At 55.2% G+C, this 17,211-nt stretch overlaps 1 protein-coding gene across 1 annotated transcript in view; it reads left to right on the top strand.

Moving 5' to 3' along the window:
* LPCAT1 (lysophosphatidylcholine acyltransferase 1) overlaps window positions 1-17,211 on the top strand; it is a 61,494-nt gene that overhangs the window by 23,929 nt on the left and 20,354 nt on the right. Inside the window, exons 3-5 of the mRNA XM_063086583.1 lie at window positions 6,039-6,253; window positions 13,377-13,489; window positions 14,844-14,904. Of these exons, the coding sequence (XP_062942653.1) occupies window positions 6,039-6,253; window positions 13,377-13,489; window positions 14,844-14,904 (389 nt within the window). The remainder of the gene's footprint in view (window positions 1-6,038; window positions 6,254-13,376; window positions 13,490-14,843; window positions 14,905-17,211) is intronic.

Raw genomic sequence — 17,211 nt, 5'->3', positions numbered from 1 at the left:
GTGGCCCCCTCCTTGGGGTGGGCCCCTCTCGGCCCTGTTCATTTTGTCTCTCTCTTCGCCTGACCTCTGACACCATGTGTCCTTCTTGGCTCTGTCCTGGTGACCTCAGCTGGTTCTGATTCAATGACCATCCACAAGTCAGCCGCTCGCAGACCTCTCCTCCAGCCCCAAAGCTAGACCTTAGCTGTCTGTGATGATCCCAAACCCAACATATCCAAAGCGGAACTTCCAGGCTCCCAACTCGCCACCTGTTTGTTCTAGCTACAGCCCCCCATCACCATCTGTGGAGACTCCATTGTCCTTCGAGGCCCAGCCAGACCCCAGGCATCGTGGCACCCTCTCCCTCTCAGGCCTTCCGTGCACACCATGCCAGTGTGTCAGCGCCACATTCAGAGCACACCTGGCGCTGGACCTCTGCGCCCTGGTGTCACGCTGGTCCACCTAGCACTGTTGTTTACCTGGTCCTGGAGGAGCCTGTCACCTGCTCTCCTGCGTCCCCATCTCAACAGCCATGGGGGTCCTTCACAGATAGAGACAGAGCACAGCTCTCCCCTGTGCTCGCACCTAAGTAGCCCCTGGTCCCTGTCCCCCAGAGGAAAAGTCGCATCCTCCAATGCCTACAAAGCCCTCGTGGTCTGTCCTGCTCTCTCCCCTCCCTCCCCACACTGTTTCTCTAGCACCCATCAGGATGGTCTGCCCCAGGACCCTTGCCCGGGCCGTGTCCTCTCCCTGGAATGTTCTTTGCCCAGACACCTGCAGGGTCCACTCCTTGTTCCTTTCTCCCTGCTATTCCTGACCCCCTCCCTCTTACTCTGCTCTCCTTTTTATTTCTTTTTTTCCTGGATGCTATCTTCTGCTGTGTATTCCATATTTCACATATTTTCTTAATTCTTCTGCCAGTAGAAAGTAAACTCCATTAGGGCAGAGCTTTCTGTCTGTCTGTGTTCTCGGTGCTGAAATACTGCCTGGTGGGGAGTAGGTGCTCAGAACACATGGCACGAGTGAGTACTTTTCCCTTTTTTTTGTTTCCTTATTTTTATAAGAGTGATGTATGTCTGTGGCTACGATAAAATCGAGTGGGCGAGTGCAGACGGTGGCAGAAGGCCCATCTGGGGACTGTGCCCCACTGGTCCTGCTGCACGGCACGCATGTCTGCTTTTCGGTTTTTCTGCTGTTGCCTCCGTCAGCCTGAGTGGCAAGCTTGCAGCACTGGGTCTGCTTGGTGGGTGGACCCCACCATGAAAGGCTGTGTGAGAACGTCCCTCCCAGGAGAACATTCCCAGGTCACAGGCATGGGTGTTTTCCCCTCATATCCCCTGACTCCTCAGAATCATATGCACATCCGCCTGTTTTGCATTTGGACTATACCTCCGTGTGTGTGTACGCGCGCGCGTGCATGCATGCGTTACAGAATTTCAATATACCTTTCACTTGCTTGCTACTGTAAAAAATAACAAACTCTTGGCTTAGCCTCAAACTTCTTCAGCCTGTGGACATGTGCTGCTTCTGGAATTGGGCTTTCTTGAAGGAGGGTCCTGGAGCCCCCAGAACCTCCCCCCATGCCCGTGCTGTCCCCTGGTGGCTCCTGTCTGCTGTTGGAAATGCCTTTTGCACTCTCCTGGGATTGATCTATCTGCTGGGCCTGGTTTTTCTTTTCTTTTTCTTATTCAAGCTTTTCTAGAGTTCCAGATTCTTTTCCCCAACAGAGGACTGCAGGAGGACTAAGGGCTCCTTTTCAGGTCTGCAGGGGCTTTATTCGCAGTTTGACAAGTGGAGAATCATAGGTTCGAAATCATGAGTCCTCAGAGCTTTGAGGGTTATAGTTCTACTGTCTCCTAACGCCTGTAACTCTGGGGCTCAAGTGGCCTGTTTTTTCTTCTCTGGGAGGTTTTAGAAGCTTCTCTTTGTCCAGCCTGAAGAACTTCCCCTTGTAACCTGAAGAACTCATGGAGGAAATTCCCAGGTGTGAGTCTATTATTTTTAGTTCATTCTCCTTGATGTGGGCTGAAGGTCCGCGTCTTTTGTGACCTCAAAGAAACGGTTTCTTCAGTGTGTCCCTGTCTTTCCTTTTCCCTGCATGTTTGAGATTTCCCTCTCCTTGTTTCCCAGCCTTTCTTGTGAACTGGGCGTCCCTGCAGTGGGACACATTTGATTTCCAGGAGTGGTTTTGGCCTCTGTCCCTCCTGCAGCACCCCATCCTCCTTCACTCTGCCAGTACTCGTGTGTGTGGCGGACGTTTTTAGGCCCGTCTTCTGATGCTGACACTGTCTCCTTGGGGTCAGTCCCCTGCTCTCCTCTCTGCCATGTGGCTGGTTCAGCTCACACCTCTCAGGATTTCTGGGTGTCCACCTGTGTGGGGAATGTCGGATGGAGAGTATTTTCCAGGATGTTGACGGAGGCCCCTGCCCTGTGGATGGAACACAGGAATTCTGGGCACCACGGGGCTGTTGCTGCTGCCTTGGCCTTGGGATGAGCAGGTGCTGGCCCAACGCTCCACGGCAAACAGAGCTTTCCTCCAGGGCCATCATTGATGCCAGCCATCCAGCTGTTCCCCGGGGATAGTTTGACTGGGTATAAAATCCCACCAAGCTCTTTAGAGAAGAGCTGTCGGGGCTACCTGCCCATCCCCAGTCCACTTCTGCTGAGTCCTGTCTGGCCTTCTGATCTGAGGGGTGGTGGGTGTGTCTCTAATAGAGTGACATGTGTTTCCCACTTTTTCCCAGCTCTCCCCTCCCCCCGCCGCCTCTAAATCTGCCTTCCTGGGACTGGCTCCTGTTCCTGCAGACTCCCCCGCAGCCTCGTTTGTTTCTCCCTCCTTATGCATCACTTGTTATCCATTGTCTTATTTATTTACATGCTTTTATTGTGAAAAATAATGTTCATACAGAAAAGTACATTTAAAAGTGTTTAGTTGAACAAGTAATTAAAAAGCGCATGCCTGTGCCATCACACCCAGCTTCAGAAACAGAGCATCAGTGTCGGGTCCCCAGAGTCCCAGTGTGTAGCCCACACAGTACTTGTTTACCATGGGGACAGGTGAAGGTCTTTTCACGGTGGCTCCTGGAGGGCTCTCTGCTCTTCCAGTGATTGGCCGCTGCTCAGATCCGCCTCTCGAGAGGACTTTTAAGCCCCTTGGGAAAATCAGTTGAGTAAGGCTTTAGTCTCTTGTTTTTATGTGCAGTGATTTTTCCCAATTTGGTCACCCACTTAACCTGGTGGCAGAATGGGACTTGGCTCTTTTTGTTTTGTAGGAAAACAAAATTTATTGCTTACAGGTTCTGAGGTTGGAAGTCCAAAGTCCGGGGAACACGTCTGGTGAAGGCCTTGGTGGTGGTGAAAGTGACCCAGAAGTTTCATATGGCAGATGGCAGAGCAGAGAGAGAGACTCTCACATGCTGTCTTTTGAAAGCCCTCAAAACCACACCCCTGACCACCATTATTAATCCGTTCACTATGGCAAGTTCCTACAATCTAATCACCTCTTCAAGGCTCCACATTTCATTACTGTAATAAGACTTCCCACCCTCTTTACACTGTCACAGTGGGGACTAAGTTTTAGGGGGATATTCAACCCAAGGTGTTCTGCCCCAGCCCCCCTAAACTCATGTCCTTTTCACATACAAATATATTCATTTTGTCCCCAAAGTCTTAACATGTTCCAACTCAAAAGTCCAAAGTTCAGAGTCCCATCTGTGAAATCAAAACAAGTTATTTACTTCCATGATACAATGGTGGGACAAACATAGAGTATATATTTCTGTTTGAAAAGGGAGAAGTAGGCCAAAAGAAAGGTATAACAGGTCCTACGCAAGTCCAAAACCCAGCAGGGCAGGCATTAAATCTTAAAGCTGGCAAATCATGTACCGTGACACCATGATCCATGTCTTCTGCATGCTGGTGTGGGGGTTGGGTCCCCAAGTCCTCAGACAGCTCTGCTCCTGTGACTTTCCTGGTCTCAGGTGATGCTTCAGCTCTTGCAGGCTGGTGTCGCTGGCTGGTAGCTCCACAGGTCTGGGTCTCCATGGCAGTCCCAGTTCCATGGCTCCACTAGGCATGGTGCTGATGGGGTTTATCTGCTTCAACTCTGACCCCATGTTTCCTCTCGGCATCGCTGTAGTGAAGATTGTATATGGTGAATCCGCCTCTGTGACAAATCTCTTCCTGGGCCCTCAGACTTTTCCATACGTCCTTTGAAAACGGGGTGGAGGCTCCCAAGCCTCTACAGCTCTAGCATTCTTCAAGCCTGCAGACCTAACGTCACATGGATGCCACCAAGGCTTCGGCTTGTATTTTTCAAAGCTTTGGGTTCAGCCACACCCGGGGCCAATTTAGCCACAGCTGGAGCAGCCAGAGCAGCTGGGGTGCCAGTGCAGGGACCAGCATTCTGAGGTGGCCCTGGGCAGCGAGCCCATGGAGGGTGCCTCGGGCCTATTCCCCAAGCCCATGCTCTCTCCCTAGGCCTCTGGGCCTGCAATGGAAGAGGCAGCCTCGAAGGTCTCTGAAATGCCTTCACGGTCTTGTTTCCCTTCTCTTGGTAAAAGGGTGACAGGGCTGCACCATCGCAGGCTTTTGGCTTCTCTCCCACATGGCCAGGCTGATGGTTTCCAGATTGTTTGCCCTCTGCTTTCTTTTGAATGAACATCTTTTAAGTAAATTCCTGCTTCATGCTATGCCTTTGCACAGTGCAGGCTGTTACAGGCAGCTGCGTGACTTCCTGAGTGCTTGATGCTTAGAAGTTTCTTCTGCCAAACACCCGGATTCAGCACCTTGAAGTTCCATGTCCCGTGACTTTGGAGCATGAACAGAGTGTGGCCAAGTTCCTGGGCGGTTTATAGCAAGGGCGATCTTTGCCCCGGTTTCCGGAAATCTCCTTATTTCTATCTGAGGTCTTCTCAGAATGGCCTTTATTGTCCATACTTCTATTGGCATCTGCTCACCACCGTTTAACCAGCAGCTACACTTTTTCTAGCCTTTTCTTCCAAATTCCTCCAGCCTCTCCTCCACACCCAGCTCCAAAGCCACTTCCACATTTCCAAGTGTTTGTTATAAGTAACACCCCAGCTCTCTAGTACCAGTTTTCAATATTAGTCCACTTCTGTTGCTTTTAACAAAATTACTTGGAATGGGTAATTTATAAAGAAAAGGAAATTTATTGCTTACAGTTTTCAGTGGCTGGGAAGTCCAAAGTCCAGGGAACACGTCTGGGGAGGGTCTTGGTGGTGACAGCAACCCAGGGTCTCACAGGGCAGTTTGGCAGAGCAGAGAGAGAGAGAGTTGTCTCTTGGTAAGGGTGGATTTTCCCCTCTGTGCACTCAGGTGTGAGCAACCTATGGCTTCTTGCTCTCCGAGGGCCACTTGCCATGTGCCACTTCAGTGACATGTTGAATCGAGGCCTTTTGTAGTTTGTTAGAGATTATTATAAAAGGGATAAAAGTGCCTAAATTCTCATATATTTAAAAAGGAAATAAATAGGAAACAAATTCAGTAAATCTAGGCTAATTTTTACTTTATTTTCTGTATTTACTGTCCATCAATTTCATCCAGAAGAATCTCACTTCAGTAGCGTGATGCCTGGTTCGGGAACCTTGGTGTCCTGTAGGAAATGACACCAGGGAGGCCTACACACTGGCCTCTGCGCCTGTTCTCCTTCTGGGCTTTCCTCTTATTTTAATGTGCACTGCGGAGGTCTTAATGATTGTTTCCATGTAAAAGCGATAGGATTCTGGTAGGTAAGTTGCTAACATTTAAGGTGTAGGGGTCTTTAGTTCTGGCACGTGGCTTATTCTGTGCATGCTCAGAATCGCATGTCATTTGAATGCTGGTGTGCACTGTAGCAGAGACCAGGACACGGAGCCCTTCCACATCCCTGAGCAAACCTGAGTGGAGAAGCCTCCAGCTGAGCACGGGACGCAAGGGAGAGAAGCGCAGCGTCCCTCCTGCCCGCGGCCGGGCGTTGCAGCCTGGGCTTCCTGTGTTGTGTGTGGTTGCGTGTGCCTCCCGCAGCCCCTGCACCGTGTGATCCAGCTCCTCTTTTGCAGGGTGGTGGACTTTCTGCTCAAGGCCATCATGCGCACCATGTGGTTTGTTGGCGGCTTCCACCGCGTGGCCGTGAAGGGGCGGCAGGCACTGCCCACGGAGGCGGCCATCCTCACGCTGGCACCGCATTCCTCCTACTTTGACGCCATCCCTGTCACCATGACAATGTCCTCCATCGTGATGAAGGCGGAGAGCAGAGACATCCCAATATGGGGAAGTGAGTGAGCCCCTCGCCCCGCTGGGAGTGAGCCCCCCTACTGGGAGTGGGTGAGACCCCTGCTGGGAGTGGGTGAGCCCCCTACTGGGAGTGGGTGAGCCCCCCTGCTGGGAGTGGGTGAGCGCCCCCTGCTGGGAGTGGGTGAGCCCCCTACTGGGAGTGGGTGAGACCCCTGCTGGGAGTGGGTGAGCGCCCCCTGCTGGGAGTGGGTGAGCGCCCCCTGCTGGGAGTGGGTGAGACCCCTGCTGGGAGTGGGTGAGCCCCCCCTACTGGGAGTGGGTGAGACCCCTGCTGGGAGTGGGTGAGCCCCCCCTGCTGGGAGTGGGTGAGCGCCCCCTACTGGGAGTGGGTGAGCCCCCTGCTGGGAGTGGGTGAGCCCCCCTGCTGGGAGTGGGTGAGCCCCCCTGCTGGGAGTGTGTGAGCGCCCCCTACTGGGAGTGGGTGAGCCCCCTGCTGGGAGTGGGTGAGCCCCCTACTGGGAGTGGGTGAGACCCCTGCTGGGAGTGGGTGAGACCCCCCTGCTGGGAGTGGGTGAGCGCCCTGCTGGGAGTGGGTGAGCCCCCTGCTGGGAGTCGGTGAGACCCCCCTGCTGGGAGTGGGTGAGCGCCCCCTGCTGGGAGTGGGTGAGCCCCCTGCTGGGAGTGGGTGAGGCCCCCCTGCTGGAAGTGGGTGAGCCCCCCCTACTGGGAGTGGGTGAGACCCCTGCTGGGAGTGGGTGAGCCCCCCCTGCTGGGAGTGGGTGAGCCCCCCTGCTGGGAGTGGGTGAGCCCCCCCTGCTGGGAGTGGGTGAGCCCCCCCTGCTGGGAGTGGGTGAGCCGCCCCTGCTGGGAGTGGGTGAGCCCCCTGCTGGGAGTGGGTGAGCCCCCCCTGCTGGGAGTGGGTGAGCCCCCCCTGCTGGGAGTGGGTGAGCCCCCTGCTGGGAGTGGGTGAGCCCCCCCCCACTGGGAGTGGGTGAGTCCCCTGCTGGGAGTGGGTGAGCCCCCCTGCTGGGAGTGGGTGAGCCCCCTGCTGGGAGTGGGTGAGCCACCCACCGTGTGGCAGAGCCTGTCCACGCAGGTCACATGAGAACACCAGGCTGGTCCACACAGGCTGCACCCACACAACACAGGCACCTAGCCTTGCGCCCCTCTTCTTCTCCTCGTGGTTTTCCTCTGTAGCAGTGACGGTTGTGATTTTCATTAGCACCCGGGTGCCCTCAGATATCATGACAAGTTCAAGTGCTTATTCTAGTTCCGTTTGGCAAGGATGGCTAACCTTTATCAGACAGACGTCCTAGACGTCTTTAGGAGCAGCTCAGGAGGGTGTCCCGATGCACTAGTGACTGCACTGTGAGTCCAGGTGTGTGAGCGTCCTGCCGTAACACATAACCAAAGCTGTTGGCTTAATAAGGCAGAAATCCATCCCCTCACATTCTGGAGAGCAGAAGTCTGAAATCAAGGCGTGGCAGGGCCACACTCCCTCCAGAGGCTCCAGGGGAGGACCCTTCTTGCCTCTTCCTGCTCCTGGAGGCCTCAGGTACTCGGGGCTTGTGGCCCTGTGGCTCCAGCCTCCACCTCCGCAGGCACACAGCCTCACAGCCTCTTCCCTCTGTGTCTCTCTCTTCCATGTGTCTTGTAAGGACACTGGTCACCGGAGAATCCAGGATGATCTTGGCTTAAGATTCTCAACCAGTTACATCCGCAAAGACCTTTTGTCTAAATAAGGCCACGTTCACAAGTTCTGGGGATTGGGACATGGGCACACTTTGGGAGCCACTGTTGAGCCCACAGCACCATTGCTCGGTGCGAGCTGCCGGGAGCCCTGGACCAGCTAGCTGCGCTGTCCCCTGACATCGCAGATGAAGACACCTGCCCCCCCGCCCACAGCAAGTGTCTGTCCTCACGGTACCTTCACAGGATCTGCTGGCCCTGCCTGGCCCCACGTCCCCGACTCCGCCTCCATCGCTGTCTCTGCTGCCTTTGAGCACTGTGGTCGGGACAGGTCCTGGGCAGGGCTGGCAGTGAGTGCTGCGTGGGCAGAGGGGCCTCACCCTGAGCCACCTGCTCCAACCGCCTCCTCTGAGTTTCTGTGTCACCTAACACCATTCACGTTCATGTGACACTTACATAGAGAAGACTGTGTATGTTTTATTTTGTCTTTCTAATAAAAGGAGTATTGGGGGGGTCTGATTTACAAAACAGATGCTGAACAATGTTCATTTGATTGAGCGTGGACTGGGTTGTTTCTGGTCTAGCAAGGAGCAGTTTTTCTTGCTGTGGGATGAAGTCGAGTAGCTCACGCGTCTGGTGTCGAGGGTGCGTCTCCTGGCGTGGCCCCTGGCCCCTCGGCCAGCTCCTCCTTCCCTCCCTGCGTGCAAGGCTCGAGCAGCGCTCGCCTGATTCTTCTTTCCTGTCCCCCTCGAACCACCTAGAGCCTAAGAGGAAGCATGAGTTTTTTAACAAACGTCTTGCCACCAAGAGCCCCACATCTCCTTCCTGGCTGTCGCAGTCCGTTCGAGCTGCTGTAAGAGAATGTCATAGCCTGGCTGGCTTGTAGACAACGGAAATTTATTTCCCTCAGTTCTGGAAGCCGGAGCTCCAAGGTCAAGGCGTGGCAGACCGGGTGTCTGGTGAGGACCCGCTTCCTGGTTGGCAGAGGGCGCCTTCTCCCTGCGTCCTCCCACGGTGGCAGGGAGCGGGAGCTCTTGGGGCCTCTTTTAGGAGGACACTGATCCCACTCATGAGGCTCCACCCTCCTGACCTCATCACCTCCCAGAGGCCCCACCTCCTAACACCATCACCTGAGGGGTTAGAACTTCAATGAGGGACTTTGGGCAGGACACATCCAGTCCATCACACTGTCCACTGAGGGTTGCAGCCATGGGTGGGACAGGAAAACTGGACGTGAGCCAAGGAAGCCCCCAGCATGGCACACTGGGCACAAACCCTCGGGAGCCAGCGGACATGTCGACCGTGGCCAGCGCTGGTGGAGGTAGGAGGCTGGTGCCAGGCAGCGACTCGGGTGGTCTGTCTGCACGCGGTAGGACTGGAGGTCTGTGTGGCCCCCATGAGGGCTGCAGGTTCAAGGTCTGGACTCATAGCTCTGACCGTTCTCCTGCCCCCAACCAGGCAGGGAAGCTTGAAGGAGCCTGGGCAAGCCCACCACAGACACGCTGCCGTCCCGGCTGCTCTCCTACCCCCAGGAAGGCCATGTTTGTGCCACCTCAGGGAAGCACCTGCTGCTCACCAGGGCCCACCGAAGAGACTGCGGAGCCTTGAGGACACTGTCGGCAGCAAGGGCAGGCCGAACACAGGGTTTGAACCTGGTCTTCCAAGCCGGCTCCTGCACTTCTGCTGGCTATTGCACTGACGGAGCTGCCATGGCTTGTCTGTCTCCTGGAGGATAAACCAGACGCTGATGCCGACACACTTCCTGATCACGAGGAACATTTGTAACAGCCGAGTAGGGGACACTCCCCTGCTGTGGGTACCAGGATGACTCAAGACCTCCTGTTTGTTACTTCACCCCCTCCCTTCTCTGGAGGCAGGTGCCCTTCTCTGTGCATATGGGCGGTTGATCGGTTGAGGAGCTAGCCACACCAACCCATGGCCGCAGCACAGGCAGGTGGCCAAGGATGGGTTCGAACCCAAGCAGACAGCAGCAGAGTCCCCACCCCTGTCCACAACATGCATAGCCACTCTGGTAGCATTCCAGATGCCTCCGCATCTCCGCCCAGGTCTACTGCAAACCCAGCTTCTGTAGCACAGGTCCCCTCTGCACCTGCTCCCGCCCGAAGAGTGCCAGCCTCCAGGTCTTTCTCAAGGGAGGCACGTGTCCTCCTCACACAGTGGATTTGGGGAAGTGGTGTGGCCAAAGTGTCACAACGAGGTGTTTGGAGGTTGGATGGGTCAAGGGTGAGCTCTGTTTGTCCAAGACACTGGGCACGTAGAGCTGGCTTCCTCGGCTGGGAAGTCGTCTCTGCTGCTGCGGATGACCACTTTGAGGCTCGTCCTGAGCATGAAATAAGAGTCTCCAGCTCACAGTTCCAGGCAGCGGGGTCCAGCTGAGAGGCCAGCATGGAGGTGGACAGTGCAAACCACGTGTCGTCTTGACCCTGTGAGTGATGTCACAGGTCCTCTGGGGCTGTGGGTTACGAAATGAAAGCGAGAAGGCACAGCACCTGAGACCCGGGCCCCGAGCAGGCGGGGGCAGCCCCTTCCTGACGGAGCTTCCTGGAGGGGGTTTGAGATCGAGACCGTGAGGCCAGGAACCGAGAGCCTAGTCTTCCAAAGAAAGGTTATCTACCATGCGCCTGGAAAGCCGAGGCGAGTTCCAGGAATTTTCTGAAAGCCAGGCAGAGGCATGATAACGAGGAACTTTGTGTTCACGTTAGTGATCTGAAGCGCTGGCACAAATCCTGGGACGTGCGGGAGCGTGGTCCCTGGTCAGAGGGGACTTGGGATTTGCAGAGATCGTGCCTGTTCTGTGTCCTTCCTGTGCAGTTTTAAGGCTTCAGGCTGTGAGTGTCAGCATTTCTGGGACCTTCTGGGGCGGGAAGCTGTGGTCACCATCGTTCACACACACCTTGGCTTTGACCACCAGGTAGAGTCCTCGCAGATCTTGCGGTACCCGTCCACGCCCCAAGGCCAGGGTGTGGGACGCCAGCCCTGCTAGCTGCACCTGCCTGGCCTCTGGGTCACAGCTGGGTGCCAGCGGCCCCACCGCCGTCAGGAGGGACAGTCACTGCTGTGTGTGCTGTGTGCAAGGCGCTCTGTCAAGGCTTTGTGTTTCTGGTCATAGTGTGGACAATTTGCAGACCTGAGTGAAGGGACAGTGACAAGCAAGTCTACTAGAAATTCAAGCTAGGCTTCAAATGCAGCACACCCCACCTCCTGTTCCCCACCTCCCCGGGCTTAAGCACGCCTGGCGGGGTGCTGTCCTCGGAGTGCTGCTGGCGTCCCCTCCCCGCCACCGTGAGCCTGGGATGCGTGCTGATACCGGAGCCCAGCGCCATCTTCCAGCCTGTCGCAGCTTCCAGCTCCTCTTTGGAGATGTAGACAGTTCACAACTTCGCTGAAGAGATGAATGTTGAAAATATTCAAAATATTTTTATTTTTAAATTTATGAATGCCGACTAGAGCAATCAGCCCTGTGAATTTTTTAATTTTTACACTACCATTTTCTTGCAGTCGCCTTTATTCTATACACGCCCATCTACTTATGAAAAGTGAGTCTGCTGCTCACACAGCAGAAAGGTGAAGGAATGCTGTCACTGTCCCACTGCAGGACAGCCGTCCAGCTCCTGCCACACGCGGCATGCCAAGGCCCTTCCCGCCGCAGGACCCACGGGGGCCGGGGCTCCTTCTGCCCTGGGAAGCAGCTGCCCAGGTGTCAGGTCCTGGGCTGGGAACACTCATCGGGTGGCCCATCTGAGACGTGCAGCCTGGGGTTTCGCTCAGAGGGTCGGTTTTGCCACCGTGGGCCCCGAGAGCTGCTTCCTGTCTCCTGCGTTCATCCTGGGACCCCCTGAGAACTGTGGCGTGCCTTCCACGTCGATTTTCTGTTCTTTGCCGTCATGGACAGAAAAGGGAAACTTCGGAAACCTCACCTCTTCAGAGACACAGACCAGCGATGAGACTACGAAGGTGAAGCTCCAGGCCCCTGTACGCTGCCCCGGAAGACAGGCCGGCTCCGGGCAGACCAGTGAGGAACGTGACAGGCCGAGCGGTCGCGCCGTCAGTCCCCCCGTCAGTCCCCCCACGTCCCTGCTTCCCTCCCCTCCTGTCAGGCATTTCTAGCGGCATCAGGATAATGAGAGAGTAAGGACAAGATCGTTGCTAGAAGGTGGAGTAGCAAAGTGACTGAAAGCCTAGGAAAAATAAGATCACCAAGACCCACATGTATCTTCAGGTTTACAAAAGGGTCTCGTGGACCCACCGGGTAATTGGAAGATAGAAGGAATGTTCTTCTTTTTAAAATAGATTTTCTCTCTGCTCTTCGGCGGACCTCTAAGGAAGAGTGAGTCATGAAAGATTCTTCACAAGCAGTCAGAGCACTAAGACACAACACCTGAAGCTAGGCCTGGGCCCCTGGAGGACTGACCCACACAGCCCAGCGAGTGCACGGGTGGAGCAGGTGGTGACACGCCCTCGCTGGGCCTGAGGTGGCCGCGCCGGGGCACCCTTCACCTCCAGAAAGGCAGCTCTGCCGAGGACGGTTCCATGTGGAAGTCTGTTCAGCGTTTTCTAAGTGTCTCTCCACTTTTGAGTCCTCTTGTAAGAAGAGGCCTGTGCTCTGGCTGTCACCGTCATTTTGGTTGTGGAGCTCTGGCCTTCACAACAGGTGTGTCTTGTACCCCTGACCCCCAACACCTGACGGGGGTACCACATGGTGCAGTGGTTGGAATCGGGGCTGAGCATCCTGGGACTCTGCAGAGGCACCATCCCGTGGCTCCTCCGGTGGCTGGTGGTGGCCATAGTCCTGACGTTCCTTGGCTGTGGCACATGGCTCCAGTCTCTGCCTCTGCTGTCACATGGCCTTCTCTCCCCCATCTCTCCATCTCCTCGCCTCTTCTTGTGAGGACACCAGTCACTGGATCAGGGTCCACCCTACCCCAGGATGACCTCCTCTGAACTTGGTCATCTGCAAACACCCTATTTCCGAATGAGGTCACATTCACGGGTACCAGGACTTAGGACTTCAGCTTATCTGTTAGGGAACACAGTTCAACCCACAACGGGGCTGGAGGGGTCCGAGCCATGTGACCTGGGGCCATTGACCCCCCCTTACCCCTCCTCCTCCTCCGTTAATACGTGTAACCAAAAGTGGGCTGCTTCCTGGCGGGCCAGGCGTTCGTTCTGTGCGCTTCATCTGATTTATGGTCGCGTGAACTCTCGTTTGTCACTTCTGGCCTTGCAGGTTTTGGTGCTTCCTGCTGTCATGAGAGTTCATGGGAAGGTTAGTGATTTTCCGATTCCCTCGCTATAGGCCTTGACTCAGAGCCCGTCCTGCAGCACAGCCCAGGGCGTGTGTCTGGGGGTCCCACACCTCACTGGGAGCCGTGGGGCAGCCCCCCACTGCAACCCCAGTCCTGCCACAGGCTCCCCACATTCCAACACGATCTGCCCCAACCCCTGTCTTTCAGCTCTGATCAAGTACATCCGGCCGGTGTTTGTGTCCCGCTCAGACCAGGATTCCCGCAGGAAGACCGTGGAGGAAATCAGGAGACGGGCGCAGTCCAACGGAAGGTGGCCGCAGGTAGCGCCGTCCTGCCTGCGTTCTGGTGGCTTTATTCCAAAAGATGTGAACTTTGAGAAGGCGGAGGGAAAAAAGAAACAAAGAGGCCAGAACTCACTTCCTCTGGGTGCTGGGTTTTGTTTCATTTCATTTTGGGTGAATGTGCAAATCCAAAAATCAGGTAAAATCAGATGCTTTTGGTTTTGGTGTCCGGAACTTAAAATGGAAAGAGATAAGAAAAAACAATTCTGAAATGCACCTCAAGTTCCTGAACATCTTGTTTGAAAGTAAGTTCTAACTCAGAGCATTGTAATCCGCCCTCCTGGGTGCGGTCTCATTTCTGAGTTAACGTGTTAGTTAGCCTGAGGTGTGTTGACTCACTTCGAAAAACCCTGGCTGACCTACCCCGGCCGCGCGCTGGTCCCCGGCCACATCTGGAAGGCCTGGCACCCGCTGCGGCTCAAGTGCACTGTGTTTGGCCCACACTTCATTTTTTTTTTCTTTTCAGTTGAGCCAGCATTCAGAAGCTGGAAATGTCACAGGGCGCCCTGGGTTCTGGTTGCTTAGGAAACATTGCAGGGTCTGAGTTATGGGCACCTGCACCCACAGGCAGCCATTTGGGCGGCTGTGACCTCTGGGGAGCCCCAAGTGCGGCTGCTCCCACGAGTGCAGGTCATCCCACTTCTCCATCCAGTTGATCTGTCCGCCCCTCAGCCTTGCTCAGGTCCGCATGCCGGCGCACCTGAGGAGTGACTTTTGGGGGCCGGAATTGAAAGCAGCTACGCGGGCGGTGCCTTCCCTCGTGGGGGAGTTCCAGTTGCGTTTGCATTGCTGCAAGTCAGTGTGAATCAGTGACTGAACGTGCCAACGGGGGCGTTCTTCACTGCTGATTCCATGGGGCTTTCCGCTGGCTGGCACGCGCGCGGTCTCTGCCCCCACTCCTCAGGGTCCCGGCCCCTCGTCGGATCCCCTCAGCGGGGGGCACGCTCCTATTGTCTGCCGCTGTTCCTGTGCTTTCTTCTTCGTGGGAGGATTATGACTTTCCGTGGGGGGCTTGTTTTGTGCTAATGGTGCAGCACATTTAGTTGCACCAGATTCTCCCAGCACCTGTGGGGTGGGTACCACGATTACCCCATTTTCCAAGAGCCATGCTCTAGGAAGACACATGCTGTTTGTATATTTGCGTTGCTTCCAGGTTTTAATAAAACCAGTCGTTAATGGAAATCAGTATGTGCTTCCATAATGCATTTTAACTTTTTCAACTGAGATGATTAAAGTATCTAAATTATGTCAGTAGCAGTGAAGATTGGCACCTGTGTTCTCTGAATTATAATTGTGCTCGGTTTAATGCTTGCCTTTTTTCCCCCATTTCAAGATCATGATTTTTCCAGAAGGAACTTGTACAAATAGGACCTGCCTAATTACCTTCAAACCTGGTATGTAATTTTCTCAATTATTTATTTTTCTCCTGAAGAAAGGGAAAATATTAATGTGATGTTTTAAAATCATATTGCGTTAGTAATAAAAATTTCTGCTTTTCTTGTGTATGCTAGGGTTAGAAATATTCCCCAAAACAGACAAAATAAATTTGGGGATTTGAGTTGAGGACTGTAGTGTATGCGGGAGGAGGAAGCAGCGAGATGTCAAGCGTTTATAGTGAGGTGGAGATGTTCAGCTTTGCTCTGAGGTCCAGGTTAGTGCATGTCCTCGTCTAGAAGAGGGAGCACTCTTCACCTTTTGAAAGGGCTCAAGGTGACCCGGGGTCTGGCCGATTCCCACTCCTCTGCGTGATGCCTTCCTGGTCTGCAGTTTGCTCCCCACGGGGTCCTGGGAATCCCAGGTGCAGAGCCCTGCAAGCCGTCCTCAGAGCCCCTGGCAGACGGTGCTTTTTCTCCCTGGAGGGAGACACAAAACATATGTGAACTGGGATCTGTCCTGCAGCAGCTGCCAGGTGACTTTGGAAGCGTTGCGTTGGGTAGGGTGGGGCAGATCCACTGTTCTGAACTTCTGTGCTGGATTTGCTTGGAATTCTCACACCCTTGGACATTTGGTAGAGGGTTTACCCTCCATCCTGTAGTATCTCTGTGTACTTGTAGATGGCGGGTGGTTCTTGTAAACTGTGTTTACACTGGGGCGTGTATACCAGTTCCCACAAGAGGTGTCACGCCATGACCTGGGCAGTGTGGTCTGCCCTGCCTTGGGGTTGCACAGCTCAAGGTGTCTCTAGGCTCTCTGGAGAGCTGGATGGAGGAAGTCCAGAGTCGGTTGCCCACCATTGCCACACGTGGTTTCTTCCACACGTGGCTGTACCACGGCTGTGCCCTTACACCGCCTGCTGGTGCAGAGGGTGGGTGGCAGGCTTCACAAGCAAAGACTGACACATGGTGAAGTGGAAAGCATTGGATCTTAAACGTGTCATTGTCTTCACAACATGTTGTTCTGAGTTCTCATCACATGCAGAGACACAGCCAGCTATGGAGGGTCTGGTGACCAAGAGGAGGAGCCCGTGCCCACAATGGGACAGCCTCAGTGAGGGCCAACAGCAGGCCACGTCCCCACGCCTCGGGCAGAGGACATCCCACAACTGAGTTCCAGGTCTCACTCCACAGTGGGCATGCGTGAAGGGACAGTTGCTGGCTGGCCCCTTCTCAGGGGCAGGCGGGCCTGGGTCACGGAAACCTTGTGGCTGAGTCAAGGCTCCTTGGGGAGCGGCCATCAGCCCCAGTCCTGGAGACAGCTGGTCCTCAAGAGCCGAACAAGAAGGAATTTAGGATGAAGAGGGACGTGTAGGGCAGCACCTTCAGGAAGATCACGTGCAGCACGTAGAGGGGTGGAAAGCCACGTGTAGTGAGCCCCGTGCACAGGCACCTGGCGAGAACATAACACATGGCTCTCAGTGAGGATGGCACGCTTGTCCCCCAGACGGAGTGGAACAGGGTCCAGGGAGATGGTGGGCTCTGATCCCATCCCCCAAGGGGCTCAAGGTCCGGGACAAGGCTCTATTTTTAGCAAGTCCAGCCGTGAGTATCCGCAGTGAGTCACCATTAGAGATGAGGCTCGGCGCCATCGAGAACACGTGTTTTCATGCTGCACCAGCTCCCTTGCCTTGGGTCACATGTTCCAAGATGGGTCAGGACACTAACCTTTGCAGGGTTGAGTGAGTCACACCTGAGACAGGCCCGTGCAAGGTGCTGCCCCCTCTGACCAAAGGACCCAATCCCAGCCTGGCCCCAGCTGGTGGCCCCAGGCTAGGCCATGCCAGCCTCATGGCTGACCGCATGGCTCGAAGGCCACCTCGCGCGGACAAACTCATGGCGGACATGGCTCTCCTCGGAGTGACGGGCCCTGGGCCTCTTCGAGCCCCTCACCCCTCACCCCTCACCTGCCCACTGTAGCCAGCCCTGCGGAAGGCGACTCTGAGCCCTGAGAGCTGAAGAAAGTGAGGAGGCGTGAGTGCTCTGGGACGCCGCCTGGGCCTGGGAGAGGCGCTGCTGGGGTGTGGAGAAAGATGCTGCCGTGGGGACATGGCTCTTCTGGGGTGACAGGTGGACTATTCCTCCCAGCAGGGAGAGCTGTGGGACTGTCTGGTGAGAAAAGGGGTGAAGGACTTCTGGGGGCTGCCAGGGGCTCTGCTCAGCATCTTGTCCCACCTTGGTTGTTGTGACTGGTGAGATTAGACCTTCACCCAGTATAGGGCATCCGAGCAAATGAACATGAGGGTCTCTGTGGGGTTAACAACGTTC

Source organism: Cynocephalus volans, chromosome 2, assembly GCF_027409185.1.
Source record: "Cynocephalus volans isolate mCynVol1 chromosome 2, mCynVol1.pri, whole genome shotgun sequence".
Lineage (NCBI taxonomy): Eukaryota > Metazoa > Chordata > Mammalia > Dermoptera > Cynocephalidae > Cynocephalus > Cynocephalus volans.
Note: the sequence above shows the minus strand (reverse complement) of the source record. Positions and strands in the feature narration are given on the sequence as shown.